The 19,469-nt window shown below is 37.6% G+C and overlaps 3 protein-coding genes across 3 annotated transcripts; 1 reads left to right on the forward strand and 2 right to left on the reverse strand.

Annotated features, from left to right (window-relative positions):
- Positions 1 to 840: 840 nt before the first annotated feature.
- LOC107911787 (WAT1-related protein At3g28050) lies at positions 841 to 3,262 on the forward strand. The gene is made up of 7 exons (XM_016839716.2): positions 841 to 1,220; positions 1,312 to 1,377; positions 1,523 to 1,636; positions 1,714 to 1,939; positions 2,036 to 2,194; positions 2,293 to 2,444; positions 2,697 to 3,262. Exons 1-7 carry the CDS (start codon positions 1,021 to 1,023, stop codon positions 2,854 to 2,856), a joined length of 1,077 nt encoding a protein of 358 aa, XP_016695205.1. The 5' UTR covers positions 841 to 1,020; the 3' UTR covers positions 2,857 to 3,262.
- LOC107911785 (protease Do-like 9) lies at positions 3,111 to 7,948 on the reverse strand. The gene is made up of 9 exons (XM_016839714.2): positions 7,179 to 7,948; positions 6,539 to 6,738; positions 6,272 to 6,452; positions 5,950 to 6,141; positions 4,819 to 5,051; positions 4,056 to 4,157; positions 3,876 to 3,926; positions 3,675 to 3,779; positions 3,111 to 3,552 (listed from the first exon to the last, which is right to left on the reverse strand). Exons 1-9 carry the CDS (start codon positions 7,786 to 7,788, stop codon positions 3,454 to 3,456), a joined length of 1,773 nt encoding a protein of 590 aa, XP_016695203.1. The 5' UTR covers positions 7,789 to 7,948; the 3' UTR covers positions 3,111 to 3,453.
- Positions 7,949 to 8,212: 264 nt separating this feature from the next.
- On the reverse strand, positions 8,213 to 9,949 carry LOC107911786 (protein ALTERED XYLOGLUCAN 4-like). The gene is made up of 3 exons (XM_016839715.2): positions 9,635 to 9,949; positions 9,251 to 9,549; positions 8,213 to 9,069 (listed from the first exon to the last, which is right to left on the reverse strand). Exons 1-3 carry the CDS (start codon positions 9,789 to 9,791, stop codon positions 8,305 to 8,307), a joined length of 1,221 nt encoding a protein of 406 aa, XP_016695204.1. The 5' UTR covers positions 9,792 to 9,949; the 3' UTR covers positions 8,213 to 8,304.
- Between the last annotated feature and the right edge of the window lie 9,520 nt (positions 9,950 to 19,469).

The raw sequence follows: 19,469 nt of genomic DNA on the forward strand, positions 1-19,469 counted from the left end.
ATAATAAAGATATATAATATGATTAGAGATTTAGGCATAACAATTAAACATAAAAAGATTTAAATTTAATTACTTAAAAGATCAAAATCTTAACTTTTACCAATAATGTAAAAACCTTATTTAAACAAAACATAAATTTTAAAGATCTTTAAAAGTTCAAAAAAAAAAACCATATCAATATATTCATAGATTAGATACAAAATATTTAAAGTTGGGTACATAAAATACTGTTGGGTATAACGAATATATCTTGTCTCCACATTGATTAAGAATTGGATCGGAAGAATAAAAAATGACTAATCCATATAAAGCCATTAAACCGGCCCAACCAACAACCAAAGCCGTATGCATTATATGAACATAAAACAAACAACTGTAATCATTCAATACAATAATATAAACACGATACCAAAATAAACCCACGAAAATATTCTCTTTCATCAGATACAAAGGATGGAAAATGTAGTAGCATTGAAGCAAATAAATATTCATTATCTCATGGATTTTTATAATTTGATTTGATGTTGAATTTGAGAAGTGGACATCAGATAAACATTAAGAAAATATTGTATTTAATACAGCAATTGTGCTATAAAATATTTGCTGACATTAGGTGCTATAGAAAACTATAATCACAAGATCCTTTATCCACATAAATAAATATTTATAATAAATTATGATCATTCATGTCACATGGCCAAAATTAGTCTATTCTATGAAAGACAAGATGCTATTTACACCATAAACTCAATTTTTATTTTTTTTACTCATCACAAACCCACGCGCATGCATAAAAAATCCAATATAGATTATTATAAGTTAAATAAAAATCACAAGGATCAATAATTTAATTCATAGGAATACGAAATTTGAAACCTAAAACTGAAACTCAAAATTTTAATTTAGCTTGTAATCTCCCCTCCCCTCCCCTCCGATTTTCTTGATAAAGAATTGTCAAATATAAGGACCTTACAACCTGACTAATTGGTTGGTTTTGAGAGAAATTGAGAGGAAGGAAAGATGGTGTGGGGATCATGGAGGAAATATTACAAGGATGTAGTGACATTCACAGCAATGGTGACAATGGAATGTGTAATAGTGGGGATAAACACACTGTTTAAAGCAGCTACGTTGAAGGGCATTAGCTTCCATGTTTTTTTGGTCTACGATTACGCCGTTGCTGCTCTTCTTCTTCTTCCTACTCCTTTCTTCTCTTACAGGTCCTTCCTTTATTTCTCACCACGGATCTACAGCCAAATCGTTACAACATGCAAATCCACAGTGTGTTTTCATTTCTGGTTTTTCTTGCAGATCAAGAGTGCTACCTCCACTCAGCTTGCGTATACTAAGCAAAATTGGACTTCTCGGGTTTATAGGGTAAAACTTGTGGTGGTTCAGAAACAAGAAGCATGATTTTTAGCAAACGTTTCCCAACTAATTTTGCTTCATTATATAGAAAGATCTTGATTTTCTTTTCAATTTCATCAGTTTTTATCTGTAATATTGCTGAAATTGGTTTCAGGATTTCATGTCAGATAATGGGGTACACAGGCATCATTTATGGTTCTCCTACTCTTTCTTCTGCAATCAGCAACCTCACACCAGCTTTTACCTTCATCTTAGCTATCCTCTTCAGGTGATTTTTTTACTCCGAAAACGCACATTAATGCATGCGTTGCCACGGCTACTTAAATCCCATACCTGATTTTTTAGAATGGAGAAGCTGGTACTGAAACGAAGAAGCAGTCAGGCCAAAGTAATGGGCACCATAATATCAATTACAGGTGCATTTGTAGTGACTCTATATAAGGGTCCGGCCATTGTCAAAGCTTCAATGTCTCTTCATCAACCTCTCAACTCTTCAAGCACAAATTGGGTCATTGGTGGTGTTTTCCTCACTGTTCAGAATATTCTGATTCCATTCTGGTACATTTTTCTTGTAAGAGTTCGTTTACCAATTTTACAAATATATCTCGCTTGGTGCATCCATTGTTGGAAATTTTAAGAAATAAATGGATTATCTGATGTTTTGCAGACACAAATCATGGAAGAGTATCCAGCAGAACTAACCGTAGTGTTCTTTTACAATTTATGTGTGTGTTTCATAGCTCTCGTTGTTGGTTTAGTTGTTGAAAGAAATGCAAGTGCTTGGAGAATAAGGCCAGACATTGCATTAGCCTCGGTTATTTGCTCGGTAAGAACAAGGGATTGTATTTAAATTACGGTTGTTGCGAGAATATCCGCCACAGATAGCAAATTCTTTGAAAACTTTGCCTGTATCCTCTCTTTCAGGGAGTCTTCAGTTCTTGTTTGAACAATACAGTTCATTCATGGGCTCTGCGGTTGAAGGGACCAGTTTTCGTGGCAATGTTTAAGCCATTTTCCATCGTCATAGCTTTTACCATGGGTATCGTCTTCCTGACTGAAACACCTCATATTGGGAGGTATACACAACGCACTGCTTTTGCTTATAGCAAAGATTTAAGTTATGGTCAATTTCCATCACTTTGAAATTACCAATTTGCTACCATATACTACAATCAACTGCAATGGATATTAAGGGTAAAATACCTACAACAGAAAAACCTAAACCATAAAATGACAATCATAACATTGCGTACTGACTACTATTTAGATTGTAACTTTAATATCTTTGTTTTTTTAGCTAATGGACTGTTTCTTTTATACTTGTGCAGTCTTATCGGAGCAACAACAATATCGATTGGATTTTATTCGCTGATGTGGGGAAAGGTGAAAGAAGCAACGGCTGAGGACAATGGCAGTGGCTCCACCATAGATTCATCATCTTCCCACAAGGACCCCCTGCTTCAAAGCTATAAAAATGGTCAAGTGTAGGAACAAATGCATTGGAAATGGATAATTTTCTCAGTTCTGAAGGTCTGTCTTCTTCAGACAACCCTGTTTGAGCTCATATCTAAATAAGGATTTCCTATGTGATATGCAAATATTGAAGCTCCAGTTGAAGAGAAAACAGGTTATACGACACTAGATTGGACCAACCAGGCAATGTGACGAAGCGATCAATATCACGTGGACGGAGCAAGTTAAAAATGTTAACAATTGGAATTTAAAGTTTAGACAAGTGCATATTAAGAAAAATAAAATTGGGTACATGTATAGTTTGGTATAATTCGAATATCGTATATGTAATACCGCTACTTGATTACTCATGGTTCTAGAATTAGTTAAGAAAGGTGAAAAATAAGATGAGCAAGAAAATGGTACAAAATGCTTTCCTGAACCATTCTAGTTAAAAAGAACATCTCTAAACCTCCTTCCAATATAAACTAGAATCAAGACCTGCAATCTATCTTCCAGATAAAAAACCATAACTACACCCACAAATGCAAAACTCAATCATGTTTGGTATACGGCATATGCAAAAATAGGACCCACATAGACTATTGTCTAGTGTTTCCCTCCAACCTTAGTTCAAGTCTTGAGATCATCAGACATTGCAGAAGATATACAATGTGTAGTTAGAATATCTAAAGTTGCAGCTTTTGCAGCCTTGGCATGTAGCACTACTATCTGCGTTGCAAAGTTGAGAATCAGCTAAACAAAAAATTATACATTTCATCAACTGTGTGTGTGTGTGTGTGTGTGTGAGAGAGAGAGAGAGAGAGAGGGAGAGGGACGGAGAGGGAGGAAACCTGCTGATATTCCAGGTCAAATCTCAAATATTCATCATTGCAGTTATCAACCATATTGGCTAAGCTCTTTAGATTCTTCACGGGTTTTCCATTGAAAGCAAGAACCTAGAAAAATGAAATTAAAAGAAAAATGTTAGCATGTGTTCTTTAAATTTTTTATACACTTTACATCACTGGCAATGTCAGGAAACACTCCCTGACCTGAGTATTGACAATATCCTCATATCCAATATTGATGTCAGCCACAAGCACCTGAGAATAAAGAAAACATTGTAAGCATAAGGTCTAAAAGGCATGAATAAAAAAGAAAGCCAAATCATTGTGTTACATCGGGCTGTAACAATATATCAGAAGGAAAAACATGAGAAACAACATATAGACCTGTGAAATAACAACAAGCTGTTCATCTGTAGACTCGGCCATTGCATGTAGATGCTTATCCAATAGCTTGACAGGTGCATCAAATTCATAATCCTTCCCATACTGTAAATGAGAGAAACAGGGAAGTTAGAAGTATAAGCAAACCCAAACAGTGACCACTCACACATGAAATCATAAAAATGTAACAGCGTAGACCTTTTAATTAGCAACAGTTATAGAAAACGAAAAAAAGTCAGTTTTAGACCCACAAAACAGGATCCCTTATCTTTCTTAATGAGTAATAAAGAAAATGACTAGAACAAAAGTTTAGCAAGTATTAAGATTCTATCCAATTTCTGCAAAATAATGGGATTCTATAGCTATAGGACAATATACAAAGTGTTTTATAAATGTTAACAAATATAAACAAGATATATATTTATGCATGTTCAAGACTAGAACAAAAGTTCAGAGAGAGTTAATATTCTTTCCAAATTCTGAGCAATGGTTAGGACAATTCTACATTAAACAGTCCTTGAATGATTCACAAGGAATGGTGAATCATTCCAATAATGCAAACCTCTTTTTTTTAAAACACACTAATAGAAACCTCAAATTTCACTAATGGGGCCCTTTTCCTAGCAATCAAGTTTACAATAATGCAATAAACACAATAAACAAAAAACTAAAACAGGGAGTTTGTTAACAAATTACCAACAATTGCTATATTAACAAGTTCAAGGAAAGAAACACACAACACAGAGAGAGATGGATGACTACAAACCTCAGAACGCAAGTATGGAACAGTTACAGCAGTAAAAACAAATCCAGCAATAATGTAATAAGAAGGAGGTATCGCACTGGTGTGCGCTGGGATGAGCCTCTTGTGAGTCGCAAGTTTTATATCAAATTCAAGTATCTTCGAATCACGGAGAACTTTAACTAGTGCAGTATCCCCAGTATACTTCTGAGAAACAAGATAGCTGAAGCCTATGCGCTCCCCATGCCTGAATGGAACTTTTTTTTCCCAGGTCAAGGGAAAATGAAAAACAGGAAAGAAAGGTCAGGAGATTGTTTCCTTACATAAAATAGGACAATAATGCCGGAATATTTGACTGAATTAAACATTAAAAGACTATTTGAGCTAAATATGTGAGTCATCTAGGGGGCTTTCAATCTTGAAGTAATTTATGAGTTGACTAAGCATCATACAACAGTCATCAATCAACCACAGCCCACAGTAGATAGAAAAGCAACTAAAACCCAACTAAAAAAGCTTTCATATTTATGGAAACTGCAAAAGTCACGATAAAATAAGGCAATGAATTGAATACCAAAAGAGAGCGGATGAATAATTCAGAAATTCTGGTTTTAAACTCTTTTGTGCCAAAATCATATGAATCGTGCTTGCTAAGAAAATCTCGTCTTGAAGGTTTACAACCCTTTTAAGGCACAAATGTATTGTATGTAAGCAAATCTACATTAAAACTACCTCCACCATGAATGAACACTGCTTTTACTGCCTAGTTCTTAATCTCATAAATGAACCACCGATTAAACTAAACAATATCTCCATAGAACATTTTCATGTAGATAAAGAAACCACACAGCCAGATTATCATTCTCAGATCAGAGGGAAATCCTACAGAAACATCTGCATCTAATCTTTTAACTAATATGAAAGCAATACTCGACACTTTCAGTTGCTAATTCTAGAAAAAGTAACAAAGATATTGTCTCCAAGAACAGTATAGTGCTGATGCAGAAATTACTGGGCAATAAACAAAGTATGCATATATGCATATATAGGCCATGCACACAAACATTCATAGGTGAATAAATGACATCCTACTAACATTCATAGGTGAATAAATGACATCCTACTAACATATGGGGCGTAGGGGGAGTAACTTACCTGTTCCATCATTAGCAACTTTTACCCCATCAAAACTAAGTATAACATCAGATGGCTTCAGAAGATGAGATTCTGGAGCAGTGGGCTCAATTCTCCTAATACGGACCCCCTTTTGATCTGATTTCATCCCCATTGCCAGGCGCAAATCAGGATTTTCCATCTTTTGCCACTCAACTCCAAGGATTGGGAAGCCTAAAATAGAAATGATGAAGAGGACAGGAATAAGAATTCAAGCACAATACCAGATATAAGAAAAACCTCTTTCTAATTCCAAAATAGAAATGACTGAACTTGAATAAAATAGTAATGCCAAGAAAAATACCTGTATACGCCCCATTCTTTTCGTAATCCTGAATGAAGTGCATTATAACCGGTGTAGGTATGACATACCCAATATTTTCTGCATCCTCATGTTTCAAAGATTGGAATGCGATACCGACACAGTTGCCCTTATCATTGAAAGCAGGCCCGCCAGAATTTCCAGAGTTTATAGCTGCATCTATCTGCAAAACCATATCAATTGCAATAGATCAATAAACATGTCAAACAAACATGTTGAACCACTAGAAGCGGGAACTAGTTTCACAACCTGTAATCCCAAAAGTTCAGTTGACCCATGAACATAAGAGAGTATCTCGATTCGTGATACAACACCACTAGTAACAGAGATCGTGTCACCTCCAATGGGGTAGCCCACAACAGTTACAGCATCTTGGAGTGCAGGCAAATCTCCAAACTCAACAGGTGAAACACCTTCCCAGAACTCATCATCACTAACTGTTAACATTGCTACAACATCCAAAAACCCTCAGTTAATAACAAAGTTACCATAAATTAAGAAAACAAGTTAGGATGAGTTATTTCCGCATATACATGTTCCACATTAAAGAGTACAACAGCTACTGCAATCCACTCTAAACAAGCAAAATCAATGAATCATCCTCTGCCTTTTTCCTACAATAAAATCGCATTACTGAAATTTGCTAAATCCAAGAAGGGCAAGAGAATAATGCAGAAAAGAAGAAAAAAATTCCAAGCACTCGAAACGATTTTCCTGAAAAAAAATGCAAACTTTAATACCTTAAGCCTGTCACTCAATACGAATAACCAAATACCATTTTCTACCCATTCCTATAGTCCTCGAAACTAAACCACCTAACTTCCTTACCCCCCCCAAAAAAAACCCCCAAAAAGATGAAAATTCCCACAGAATCAAAACTTTTCCTTACCAATATCACATTCAGTCCCAATAGCCAAGACAGTAGCCAAGTACTTGGTATCAGACCCCCTTTTCTTTAACTTCACTTGAGTATAATGTTCCACTGAATGAGCATTTGTTAACACTCTTTTCCCTCCAATTATAAATCCACTACTACTTGAAGAATACTGTCTTTTCCTTTGCCATGGCAGTGAATAGTTTGGCTCAGTGTGGACGCAAAAAACTTTCACCACTGCATCCATCGCTGGCACTACCCTTGCCGCCACACTCTCCCATTTCGCCACTGGCTGCGGTGGAGGCTCCAGTACCACTGCCCCATTTTGATAAGGTCTCCGCTCCGGGGACGCCGCCGCATGCGGCTCCGTATCCTCCATGTGCCCCGCCTCAGACTTCCTCGGTCTCCCTCGGCCCCGTCTTGCCGGTGGTGGGTTGTTGGCGTCATTTTTGGCGGCGGCGGCGGCGGTCGCTACGGAATCGTTTGCAGCGCTAAAGACGTCGTTTTGGGCGGCAACGTAGTCGGTTTGAGTGGCGTTGGAGGCACTCGTATATTGGAAGTCCATGGTTTCGGTGGTAGATGCAGGGGCTTTAGGTTTCCGACCTCGTTTTCTAGTTTCCCCCATCGGAATATGTCCTTCAGGGGATTTAGGGTTTCAAATTAGGGATTTCGAACGAAGATTGTTAATTTTGGGGTATGGGATTCTTTGCTTTCGGCTTCTTTGAAACAGAGGCAATTACGTAGGGAAATGAATGTTTCGAAATGTGCGAGTCGATGGAGCGAAAGAGATGGTATATTTGGGCTTACATGGGTTTGAAATATGGGTTCAAGGCCCAATTGGAGCATTTTGTTTTAGTTGTGCCAAGTTGGGCTTTATTTTGTTATCGGCTGTTAAATCGTGTATTTTGCCGTGTGATGTTGGAGTGCTATCGTGGCTTGTTTGTATAATGTATGAAGTTTACCTGTATTAACCATACGTAATTAGTATATGTTACTTAAATTAGTGTGAAAGTCTAACATAAGTATTTGTATCCAATATAAATATAATATATTTTGTAAGTTTTTTTCAGTTATATTCATATATCAAATACAAATGTCGGACATGAATATTTTAAAAAAAATGAAGTTCGAACAATATAATTTATATAACTTTTCTTCTCAAAACTTCAAATAAGAAATCGTTCCAAGCATCAATCGGACCGGGCAAACACCAATGGACACAGTCATTATATCCATTCATCCATTTATTTCCCCAGAATTCACCAGGGTGACCATCAGGTCTCATCAACATTGCCCTTGTCACATCCAATGCTGCAAACTTCGTTCCTTTCTTATTTCCTTCTATATTTGCCTTTTCAATCTCTTCCATTTGCAAGCTCCTCAGTTCCCATTCATTACTTGTCAACTTAATCTCTCTTTCACTCAAAGGGCTTGTCCTATTGCATCTTCCTCCTGTATCCCATGCCCCGTTCTCGAAATGAGCCGGCGAAAACGTCCGGACGAGGGTCACCCTCGCTTTGCACTCCCTGCAGCGGTTGATATGGTTTAATGCCGATCGAAAAGCCATCCTGAGGGCGAACCCGACACCAAAATCGGTCACATTCGGATGATCGCAGTACACACATCCGACAACACCAGTGTCGTTGTGTAGGTAAATCGTTCGGAAAAACCAATGTGCGTCCGAGATGATGATATAGTCTAGAACAGGAAGATCTGTGGTCCATTTCTTATCAATTTTATGAAGGTGCAAATCAAAAATACCAGATGATGAACCATTGATCACTCGTTCTTCACCGTCTACTAGGAATTTCGTCCAAAGAATCATGAGAGTGAAATCATGACCGGGAAAGTACCATACCCGTTGCCGGTCTTCGGAATCTTTGTAATGATCCACCGGAGTTTCTATCTGTAAAAGATTTGCAATTCAAGCAACTCAAACAGTAAATTATATTTAATTTATCTAAAGATAAATTACTCCATACCATGCCACAGGTAAAAGAACAATGCCCTGTTATGATGAAAAGCAATATTATTCGGTTTTGAGTACATGTTGGAGAAGAATATGTGTACAACATGAATGTACTAACCATTGAGAGGAGACAAAGGAGGGAGTCCATGTGGTTCCTGGCAACTGAGTCACCTATGAACCCAAGTTTCTTCCCTTGAACAAATTCCAGGAAAGTCTTAGGATCAAACCTGGGAAGCTGACACTGATGAGGTTTCCATCTCCATTTCAAAAACTCTGTGTCTTTTCTTCCATGGTGGAAACAATTCCTTGAAGTAGGAATCGTTGAACAACTCCAGTTCGTATATAAAGGACCTTGCAGGTCAGGCACCCATTCTCCCTTAAACAAGTCACACTTGAGAATCTCATCATCGTCATAACCTAAAATACCCCAAAAGAAAAAGAAAAATCAAACAAAATTCTCATTCGGTGAAACTGAAAGAAGAAGAAAAATGGATTGAATTACCATGAGAGGTAGAATTGGGCAAAGCAAGTGTTTGATGAAGGTCAGATTTGGAGATGGGGTTGAAAGGGTTTGGAGAACAGAGGATGAAGACTATGAATATGATGGTTAGAAGAAGACAAGATAAGAAAAATGGAGGGAGCTTCCCAAGTATCATCATCTCTCTCTATTTTTGTTATGGTTTAATGTATTTTTATCTTGAACAAAAAAAAATAAAGAAGATGATGAAGAAGAAGAGGAGGAGATTTTTTTTACCTTTTCCATTTTTCCGTATAATACGAAATTAATCAGACAAAAGACCGTTTTTTTAGATTTTATGAGGGTTTTTTATTTCAACGAGATTTTATGAGTTGAAAGGTCAAAAAAAAAAAAAGGAGTCAAAATATTCTTTTTTTCCCTCTCCTTACTTAAAAAGAAGAAATTTTTGGGAAAAATATCAAAAAAGCCACTTTTTTTTAAATTTACCGGAATGGGTCATTTTCTTCTAAACCGTGTCCACGTCAGCGCAATGTTAGGGGACGTACCAGAAAATCGCGGCCACATCAGCGTACTTTGCTGATGTGGCAACAAATCGCGTCCACGAAAGCGCGATTTGTGTCCACATCAGCAAAGCGCGCTAACGTGGACACGATTTGTTGCCACGTAGCGCGCCTCTGGGGACGCGATTTGCCCGTTTTCCCACGTTATGTTTTTAGATTTTAGGGTTTAGGGTTTAGGATTTTTAGTATTTTTAAAGTTTTGGAGAAAAAAGTAAACAAATAATGGATTAGGGTTTAAGGTTTCCCAATTAAATTAATTATAATTTATTCAAAATTAGATTACGTTTCGTGTTTATGGGTTTTTAAGATAAAATCAAAGCAGGATGCTTTATCAGAAGGATTTCTGAAGTCGCACCCACGTGTACGCGCTTTTGCTATAGTGGGTCCTGTAAAAATAATTTCGAGTTCACGTTTCTGAGCAAATAGTATAAAAAACGCTTCAAGCAGGATGCTTTATGAGAAGAATTTGTGAAATCGCGCCCTCGTGGACGCAATTTTGCTACAGTAGGTCCTGGAATAAATAATTTCGAGTTGACGTTTCTGAGCAAATAGTTTAAAAAAATGCTTCAAGCAGGATGCTATTTGAGAAGAATTTGTGAAATCGCGCCCTCGTGGACGCGCTTTTGCTACAATAGGTCCTGAAAGAAATAATTTCGAGTTGATGTTTCGGAGCAAATAGTTTAAAAAACGCTTCAAGCAGGATGCTATTTGAGAAGAATTTGTGAAATCGCGCCCTCGTGGACGCGTTTTTGCTACAGTAGGTCCTGGAAAAATAATTTCGAGTTGACGTTTCTGAGAAAATAGTATAAAAATGCTTCTAGCAGGATGCTATTTGAGAAGAATTTGTGAAATCGCACCCTCGTGGACGCGCTTTTGCTACAGTAGCATGTTTGGGCTGAGGCTATAAATGAGGCAGAAAATATTCTCAAAATGCATAAGTCACAGCAGAAACAATTTAGAGAGGCTAAAAAGGTTAGAGTTTCAAATATGAGTGAACGTATTAGTCCTTTTATTTATTATGACGGTGAGGTTTGCCACATCGAGAATGATGTTGTTTTTTTGTCCGAGAATACGATGCGACTGGTTTTTAACCAGAACATAGATTTGACAGAATTTCATAAAAGAATTAGGCATAAAATTTGTGGAACGACGCCAATGAAAGTTTTGTCTATTACGTATCGATTTTGTTCTTCTGTTGATCCGGTGACATATGACTCGTTCGACATAAAAGGTGCTCGTAGCTTGGAGGCAATGGTGCAGACTTATCTTGCTAGTGGAGCACCTTATATTGAGTTATATGTACAATTTACATCGTCAAATGATGTACTTGCGACCGGTGTTCGAGATGAATACACGACCCTTGGTCGACACTCGATTAGCGGGTTACAAAATACGGAACAGCCCATGTTTGGTAGCGGTGTCAAATGTACATCCCCTACAAGACACTCAGTCGGTGGATGGGACATGTACGTTGGTGGCTCGATGTTTGATGCTGGAAATACGTACTGGAGAGCGGCATCAAGTTCTAGTGATTGGCAATCTACATCCAATTGGGGAAGTTATGAAATGCCCAGAAGAAGGGATGATGTAATCCTTACGACGTCAACCGGTGTGGGGACCTCGTACGCTACAAATGATTGTGGGTTAGAAGATGACTCCGATGTGGATCCACCTCGAGAGCCTGGCCCGATGGTACAGAAGTTGGCTTATTTTCTGAACCGGAGCCTATTCCAACAAAACCTGAAGATGCTGAAAGGAGTTCAGATGAAGAAGAAAATCCACAATTCAGAGCATACTCACCTCCAGCCCACATGCATAATGTCGATCTGTCTGCAGATGATGTGTTAAAGTTTCCATATCTACCACACCGGTTGCGTGATCGTACAAGTTTGGGGCTAGATTCGGGTGAATTTGAAGTTGGTAATCAGTTTACCAACAATGATAGTTTTATTTGTGCTTTGAAATAATATAGCATAAAAAATGGCATTAACTACCACGTCGTTAAATCCAAATCTGATAAGTTTGAGGCGAAGTGTGCGGTGTAAGACGACACATGTTTATGGGAAATCTACACCTCGTTAAGGAAAATGACAGGGTTGTGGGAGATTAAAAAGTACAAAGGTCCACATATATGTGCTGTAGGTACAGTATTGACGGTTTCTGAATAATATTTTTATTATGTAATGTTGCATTATTTAATGTACTTCGTTTATAGGTGTTTCACAAGATCATCCCAAGATAGATTCAGCTATGTTAGCTAGTTTGATACTGCCCACGGTAAAAGTAGATCCCAGGACTTCAGTGTCGGTGTTAATTGCCAATATCCGTAGCCAAATAGGGTACACGCCCTCTTACCGTAAGGCTTGGATAGCTAAGCAAAAGGCGTTGGAGAAGATGCATAGTGGGTGGGATGCCTCATATAATGAAATATGGCAGTGGTGTCAAGTGCTAGAGAGATACGTCCCAAGTGTCATCTCAGACCTAGAAACGGAACATGCGTACTACAACGACCGATTGCTATGTGGATGCCAAGTGTTCAAACGCCTATTTTGGACCTTTAAGTAATACCGAAACGCATTTTCATACTGCAAGCCATTGGTACAAATTGACGGTACCTTTATGTTTGGTAGGTATACTCATCGGCTATTGCTTGCAGTGGCACAAGATGGCGGTGGGAGAATTCTGCAAATTGCATGTGCAAAAACACTAGGGGAGTCGTCTGATGACTGAGATTTCTTTCTCTCTAGGTTAAGGAGGCATGTGTGCCCCCAACCTAATATCTGTGTTCTTTCATATCGGGATGCCGATATACTAGCTGCATTTGATCAACAGGGAAGCTTATGGCAGCGCACACACCATCGATATTGCCTAAGACACGTTGCTTCGAACTACTATAGGTAATATCCATCTAAGAGCGAACGATGACAAGTAACCAACATGAGTATTTAGTCTATATTTGTGTTATTTCGTTTGTCAATTTGAATTAGTTTTATTGGTAGAAGTGGTATGTAATATTCGCTATGAACTTATATTGGCAGAGTATGAAATAAATAAAGACCGTTTTCACGAGATGTTGCCCATTTTACGTTCAATTAACAGAGAAGGGGCGGACTACCTTTGTAACATACGTTTCGAACAATGGGCATAAGCATATGACGACGGCTATGATATGGCCATATGACGTCAAACATAACTGAATGCATAAATTTTGTTCTTAAAGGAATGCGCCATCTACCGATAACATCGGTTGTGAGAGAGACATATTTTCGTTTGGCGGTGCTATTTCCAAAGCGAGCAGCAAGTTATGCAGGCCAGATGCAGATAGGCCATGTATGGTGCAGTAAGATAGTTCAAGAAATTAACAAGGCCAAGGCGCGGGTAAACACTAGACGCCCGGCCCCGCCCGACGGCCCGCCCGAAATATGGGAGGGTTCAGGTAAAAATATAGGCCCGAAATATGGGTTTGGGAAAAAAACGAGGCCCGTTTAAAAAATGAGTCGGGCTCAACTTTTTTGGCCCGAGCCCGGCCTGGCTCGACCCGAATATAATAAATATTTATTTTTTATTTTTTATTTTTAAAATATATTTTTTATATTTATTAAAAATCGGCCCGGGCTCAGGCTCATTATTTTTTTCCCGGGACAGGCCTGGGCAAAATTTAGGCTCATATTTCGAGCCAGGCCGAGCCCAGGCCTAAGAGTCGGGTCGAATTTTTTTGGGGCCCGGCCCGGTCCGGCCCATGGACAGGTCTAGTAAACACCATGTATGATTTCGCGTCATAGAGTTTGACAGACCGCACCAAGGTGTTGTTGGCGGGTAATATCGTGTACACTTGCGAAATAGGACTTGCGACTGTGTGATGTTTGATGCACTTCGTTATCCATGCGCTCATGTTATTGCAACTTGTCAGAATCTCCGTCTGGATCCGATGAGCTATGAGGACGAAGTGTACAAATTAGAAAACATGTACAACGTCTAGAGACACGTTTTCCCAACGGTCCTAGATGAACGTAAGTTGCCGCTTGTATCTCTTGCTCCTTTTAAGTTGTTACCGGATAGAGAATTACGTCGCAAACCAAAGGGTCGACCTTGCTCGACTAAAATACATAACAATATGGATATCCGAGAAACAACCAGTCAACAGAAGTTGTGCGGATGGTGTAGTAATCCAGTCTATACAAGTCGATCATGCCCTAATCGCAATAGTTGAATGTAATTGTAAAAAAAATTATATTTTTTCAATTATTAATTGATAATTGTATTAATTGTTAGTAAAATTATCAAATTATATCAAATTATTAATTGTTAGTACCAGTCAAAACATTTTTCCAAATCTAACATTATGTGAATGTAAAATTATTAACTGATAATTGTATTAATGGTTAGTAAAATTATCAAATTATATTTAAGTTAAGGGTTAAGGTTTTTAACTTAAGTGTTAGGGTTTTTTATTTAAGGGTTACGGTTTTAAAGTTAAGGGTTTAAGGTTTTTAATTCAAGGGTTACAGTTTTTAAGTTGAGGGTTAGGGTTAGGGTTTTTAGGTTAAGGGTTTAAGGTTTATCAATTAAATTATGCATTTAATTATAATTTATAAATTTATAAATTTTTAATAATTTAGTTTAGGGTTTTTAAGTAATAACTCAAAAAAATTTCTATTTTATTACATCAAATAATATCAAAATATTCAAAATATTTGTACAAATAAATTTAAATACAAAAATCAATCTCCGTGCCCGCCGGATTCAGTGCCACATGGCGGCCGTCGACGGTTACGCGTTGGATTCCTCATTTGTCCAGCTTCCGGCAGCGGTTGTGGTTCCTCCAGCAGGGATTCTGGTTCTTCCGGTAGGGCATCTGGTTGTCGGAGTTGAGACGAAGAGCCACATTGATAGAATAGTGAATGTGGAGGTGTTTGCATCACGAACGACGACGGTGTTTAAAACCCATATGGTGGTGGGGATTGGTAAAAAGAAGAGCTCCCCGATGGCCCTTTTTGCAATCCCTCTTGCACCGTTGGCCTATACATCGGCGGTCCACTTGGCGTAACAAGAAATGGAGCTGAACCGGGCAATTGGCTCCAACCTGCCATAGGATTCAGAAAAGGAAACATATAAAGGTTAGGATACATAAAAGGGCTAGAAAACGCACCTGGCATCATCTGAAAAGGCGGTTGCATGGGTATTATTGGTTGAACTGCTGGGTCGAGTGACTGTGTCAGTGCTCTCGTTGGGCCTGGTGATTGAATGGCCGCTGATGATGGGTCGAGTGAATATTTGGGCCTCGTTGAGGGGCCATTGTCGTCGTCCTGTTGTTTTGGATTTAAAAGCCCGCATCTTTCCCTTTGGACACGTAATTGTCACTGCCTCTCCTCTAGCGACAGTAAATACGGCTTGCCATGGATCCTAAACCAAGGCATGTATTCCAGCACGCACGCTAACTCCGGAACAATGATCGGTTCTCGAGTAGGTATATAATCATACCGATCTTCCCATATTTGGATGTACTCGGACCAGTATCTCGGCCAATCCGTATTCAATTACCGAAGGTCGATTATGTGGTGATCGTCAAACACCTCGGGTTCCACGAGAATCAGTTGTCTACATCCAAATTACCGTAACACCCTGTCTAACTGGTGCATCTCCACGGTCGCGTAGTTGATCAACGCGACTTTCGCTTGCCAATCGTTTGGATTTTGTAAGAACTCATCCGGAATTACTGCTCGAATAGCCGGATCCTCGTATGGTGTCCATTGAAACTATATGAACATGATAGAAATATTAGTTATATACATAATACTAAATACTAAATACCAATCGACTAGCGAATGATAGAAATATCAATTTTATTTAATACTTACATGTGCTTCCGACTGTTGGTCTAATAGAAGCCGTATATCTTCAAGAGAGGTCGGTAATCGAGCATGACTTGCCGGATAGTTCCACCTAATTAAATAAATTTTTAGCATACTTTTATTTTTAAAAATCTACATAATAATTGTAAAATCTAATATAAAATTTACCTCGTTATGAGTGGGAATGTATATGGGTGGTCCACTCGAGGACGTCGAAATGGAAAGCGAAACCGTGTCAATGACTGCAGTAGTGACAGGCAACCTCCGATTTTTGCTTTCCTCGGTCGTGTCGCCCCGCACATCTCCCGATATAATGTTGCCAATACGACAGGCCCCCAACTCAATTCACTAGCTGCTCTAAAATCAACGAGTTTCAGTAGCCATCTTAGATGTACGCGGCTCCATGACGAGTCCGGCATCAGATAACCTCTAATTAACTGAAGAATGTATGCCCGATCATATCAAATTCTTTCTATTTCGGTTGAATCTTCATCCGGATCCGGGAATGTGTCTCTTAACCAGCCCATCTCGATCTTACCTCCGTCTATTTTCTCCAAAATAGCTCTCAAAAGCTCGTAGCACACCGCTCCCCAATCGCTAGATTGGGCAGACCTGGTGACCGGGTACCCGTCCACCGGCAATCTCAATTACAGACTGAAATCTTCCAAAGTGATAATGCACTCTCCACATGGAAGATGAAATGTGTGCGTCTCGGGTCTCCACCTCTCGATCAACGCACTGATTAGTTTCGGGTCCACCTTGCATCCCCAGCCTACCGTCGCCACGTGCCAAAAACCCGCTTCCCGCAGGTAGTTCTCTACCAACGGTGATGGAGGAGCATGCATATTCCGGATATTGCATTCCAATGTCCGATCTACAGACTTTTATAACAAATAATAAATTAATAATTATCTAAAAATGCATAATAAAAAATTCTTAAATAATATTTAAAAATTAAATTTAACACTTACCATTTTCATTTGTTCCACCGATATGTGCTGCTTATCAAGACGAGTCAATTCTCTGGCCATTGCTGAAATCGTACAAATTTTTACGGTTTAAAAAATTAAAAAATAATAATTTTTTTAAAAATGATTTAAAAATAGGGATTTAAGAGAAATTTAATAGGAACTTGAGAATAAATTGAGATTAAATATAGATTTGGGAGAAATTTGGAAGGAATTTGAGAGCAAATTGAGAGGAAATTTGGGAGAGGATTAGTTTGTGAAAAAAAAGGGGTGGGGGTATTTATAGTTTTTTTTGGACCGTTGGGGGGCAATGGTTAAAAAAATGACCGTTGCACTGTTCACGCGCGGGGCAAATCGAGTCCCCAGGAACGCTCTACACGTCAGCAAATCGTGTCGACGTCAGCGCGCTTTGATGACGTGGACACAAACCGCGCTTACATGAAAGCGATTTTCTGCCACGTCAGCAAAGCGCACTGACGTGGATGCGATTTAGGGGAAAAGGGCCCATTCCGGTAAATAATAGAATACCGGGCCCATTTCGGTAAATTTAAAAAAATTAAGTTTTTAATGGTAAATTGCCCGAAATTCTCCTAATCAGATTTTGATTTTGAAAAAAATATATGAAATTGTGATTTGTTTATTTATTTTTCAATGAGGGATAGATAAGAGGAATAGGGTGATTTATTTTGTATTAAAATTTTTTTTATGTATTAGTATCCAATTTTCATTATGTGGTTATTCATAGTTAATTTCTAACTCATAAATAATACTATAATATGATTCAGCGCACTTGAACTCACATCCTTCTACATTAACAACAATGTTCATACCAATTGAGTTAAGACTAAATCAACATATATATTTTAAAATTTAATTCAATTAGTTATAATTGTTTGTGATTATAGAGTCATTCGCAATATGTAAAGACTCCTTAAAGAAAATTCTCATTAATTAGGTACACTCCTTAGTGGATGTACAAGAAAAAAACAAAAAAACAAAAACTTATAAAAGCTATTTATTTTAAAAAATAATCAGCTTTAATTTCTTTGAGAAAAGTCAAAATCGTAGTTTTGAAAATTAAATTTGAAGTTGTGAATTATTTTAATGAATACAGTGAATTATTATTTTTATTCATTTGTTTTTATTTAAGGGGAAAAGAAAGGGATGGATTTGAATTATTAGTGATGTAAGGTCCCGACTATGAATGTTCAGATACAATGAGCTAAAATTCTCATTCACTCAATAATCGTCACATCCTTACTGACATTTTCTTTATGGAAAATTATTTACACAGTTCATACTATATATTTTTAGGGTAAAATATTTTATTAAAAAAAGAGAGAGTAAAATATGTAATTTATATTGTAGAGTATCGGGGCACAAAGTTAGTGCACATAAGACCCAAATCTATTTTCCAGTGGAAAATTCATTTTCGTCAAAGTTGGAAAAAGATTTAATGGAAGATTGTTTTCAATATTAAATTAGTGTATGTAGACGACCCAAGTTTGCGAGGAAAATTATTGAATTTTGTACATTGAGGAGGCTTGTCTGCTGCTGTTAGGGTTGAGCTCCTGGGGAATTGAGGTAGAGGATGAGAAATTGCAAGGGTTTTAGGGGACAGTGACAATTTTAAAGGCTGTTTCACATGAAGAAGGTGGACACAATTTAATTAAATTTATCTACCATAGGCAAAGGCATTAAACAAAGGGAATAAGTTCTATCTATTCTAGTGGCAGCAGTAGCCTTTGCCCTCTCCAAATGGCAAGCTGTGCTTGTTAATAGCAGGTGAGGTGAGCTACTCGTACAGTAAAGACAGTAACCAATAGTGGCATCATCCCAACTAGCTTGATTTATTATACCCTCACTTAAAAAACAACTCATATTTGAGTTGGAATTTTAAAGCATGTAACATTTTTTTTAAATTATTAAATAACTCATAAATCCAACATGTACCCGACATATTTCCAGAAAGCAAACATGAATTATTTTGTGCCCAAAAGTGTCTGATGAGTAAATATTAATGGAAACAATGGAATTGGAAAGTGTAGCCTTCATTTCCTCCTAACTTCATATAAAATCGCCCAACTTTTTATGCTCCTAACGCGTTACTGTTGTTTTATATTTTGCAGCTGAAATGAATTTTTTTTAAATGTTTACTTTTTCATTTTATTTCTAAAATAGATAAACTACAAAAATAGTCACTTTTGTTTGCCTCAGATTACATTTTAGTCACTTATGTTTGAAATGTTACGTTTTAGTCACTTATGTTATCATTTTGTTACGAATTGGTCACTCTGTTGTTAAGCTTCGTTACCTTCCCTAAAGGCAATCTTACGTGGCAATCTAAATGAGTTTTAAATGCAAACTTGGATGTCCAATTGAGACAAGAATATGTTTTTAATTAAATAAATTTAATTAATTATAGCTTGAACTAGAAAAGAAAATTCATCTTTCTTTTTTTTCTTTTAGTTTTCTTTTC

The sequence above is a fragment of the Gossypium hirsutum genome, chromosome D11 (genome assembly GCF_007990345.1).
Source record: "Gossypium hirsutum isolate 1008001.06 chromosome D11, Gossypium_hirsutum_v2.1, whole genome shotgun sequence".
NCBI classification, from domain to species: Eukaryota; Viridiplantae; Streptophyta; class Magnoliopsida; order Malvales; family Malvaceae; genus Gossypium; species Gossypium hirsutum.

What these genes read in the sequence shown, in the direction of transcription:
- LOC107911787 (XM_016839716.2), top strand. Translation starts at nt 1,021, where the DNA reads ATGGTGTGGGGATCATGGAGGAAATATTACAAGGATGTAGTGACATTC. An exon ending in GGACTTCTCGGGTTTATAGG is followed by an intron (nt 1,378 to 1,522) that starts GTAAAACTTGTG and finishes AATTGGTTTCAG; the next exon opens with GATTTCATGTCAGATAATGG. An exon ending in ATCTTAGCTATCCTCTTCAG is followed by an intron (nt 1,637 to 1,713) that starts GTGATTTTTTTA and finishes CTGATTTTTTAG; the next exon opens with AATGGAGAAGCTGGTACTGA.
- LOC107911785 (XM_016839714.2), bottom strand. Translation starts at nt 7,788, where the DNA reads ATGGGGGAAACTAGAAAACGAGGTCGGAAACCTAAAGCCCCTGCATCT. An exon ending in TGGGACTGAATGTGATATTG is followed by an intron (nt 6,739 to 7,178) that starts GTAAGGAAAAGT and finishes TGGATGTTGTAG; the next exon opens with CAATGTTAACAGTTAGTGAT. An exon ending in AAAGAATGGGGCGTATACAG is followed by an intron (nt 6,142 to 6,271) that starts GTATTTTTCTTG and finishes TTTCTATTTTAG; the next exon opens with GCTTCCCAATCCTTGGAGTT.
- LOC107911786 (XM_016839715.2), bottom strand. Translation starts at nt 9,791, where the DNA reads ATGATGATACTTGGGAAGCTCCCTCCATTTTTCTTATCTTGTCTTCTT. An exon ending in GCCCAATTCTACCTCTCATG is followed by an intron (nt 9,550 to 9,634) that starts GTAATTCAATCC and finishes GGGGTATTTTAG; the next exon opens with GTTATGACGATGATGAGATT. An exon ending in TCCTTTGTCTCCTCTCAATG is followed by an intron (nt 9,070 to 9,250) that starts GTTAGTACATTC and finishes AATCTTTTACAG; the next exon opens with ATAGAAACTCCGGTGGATCA.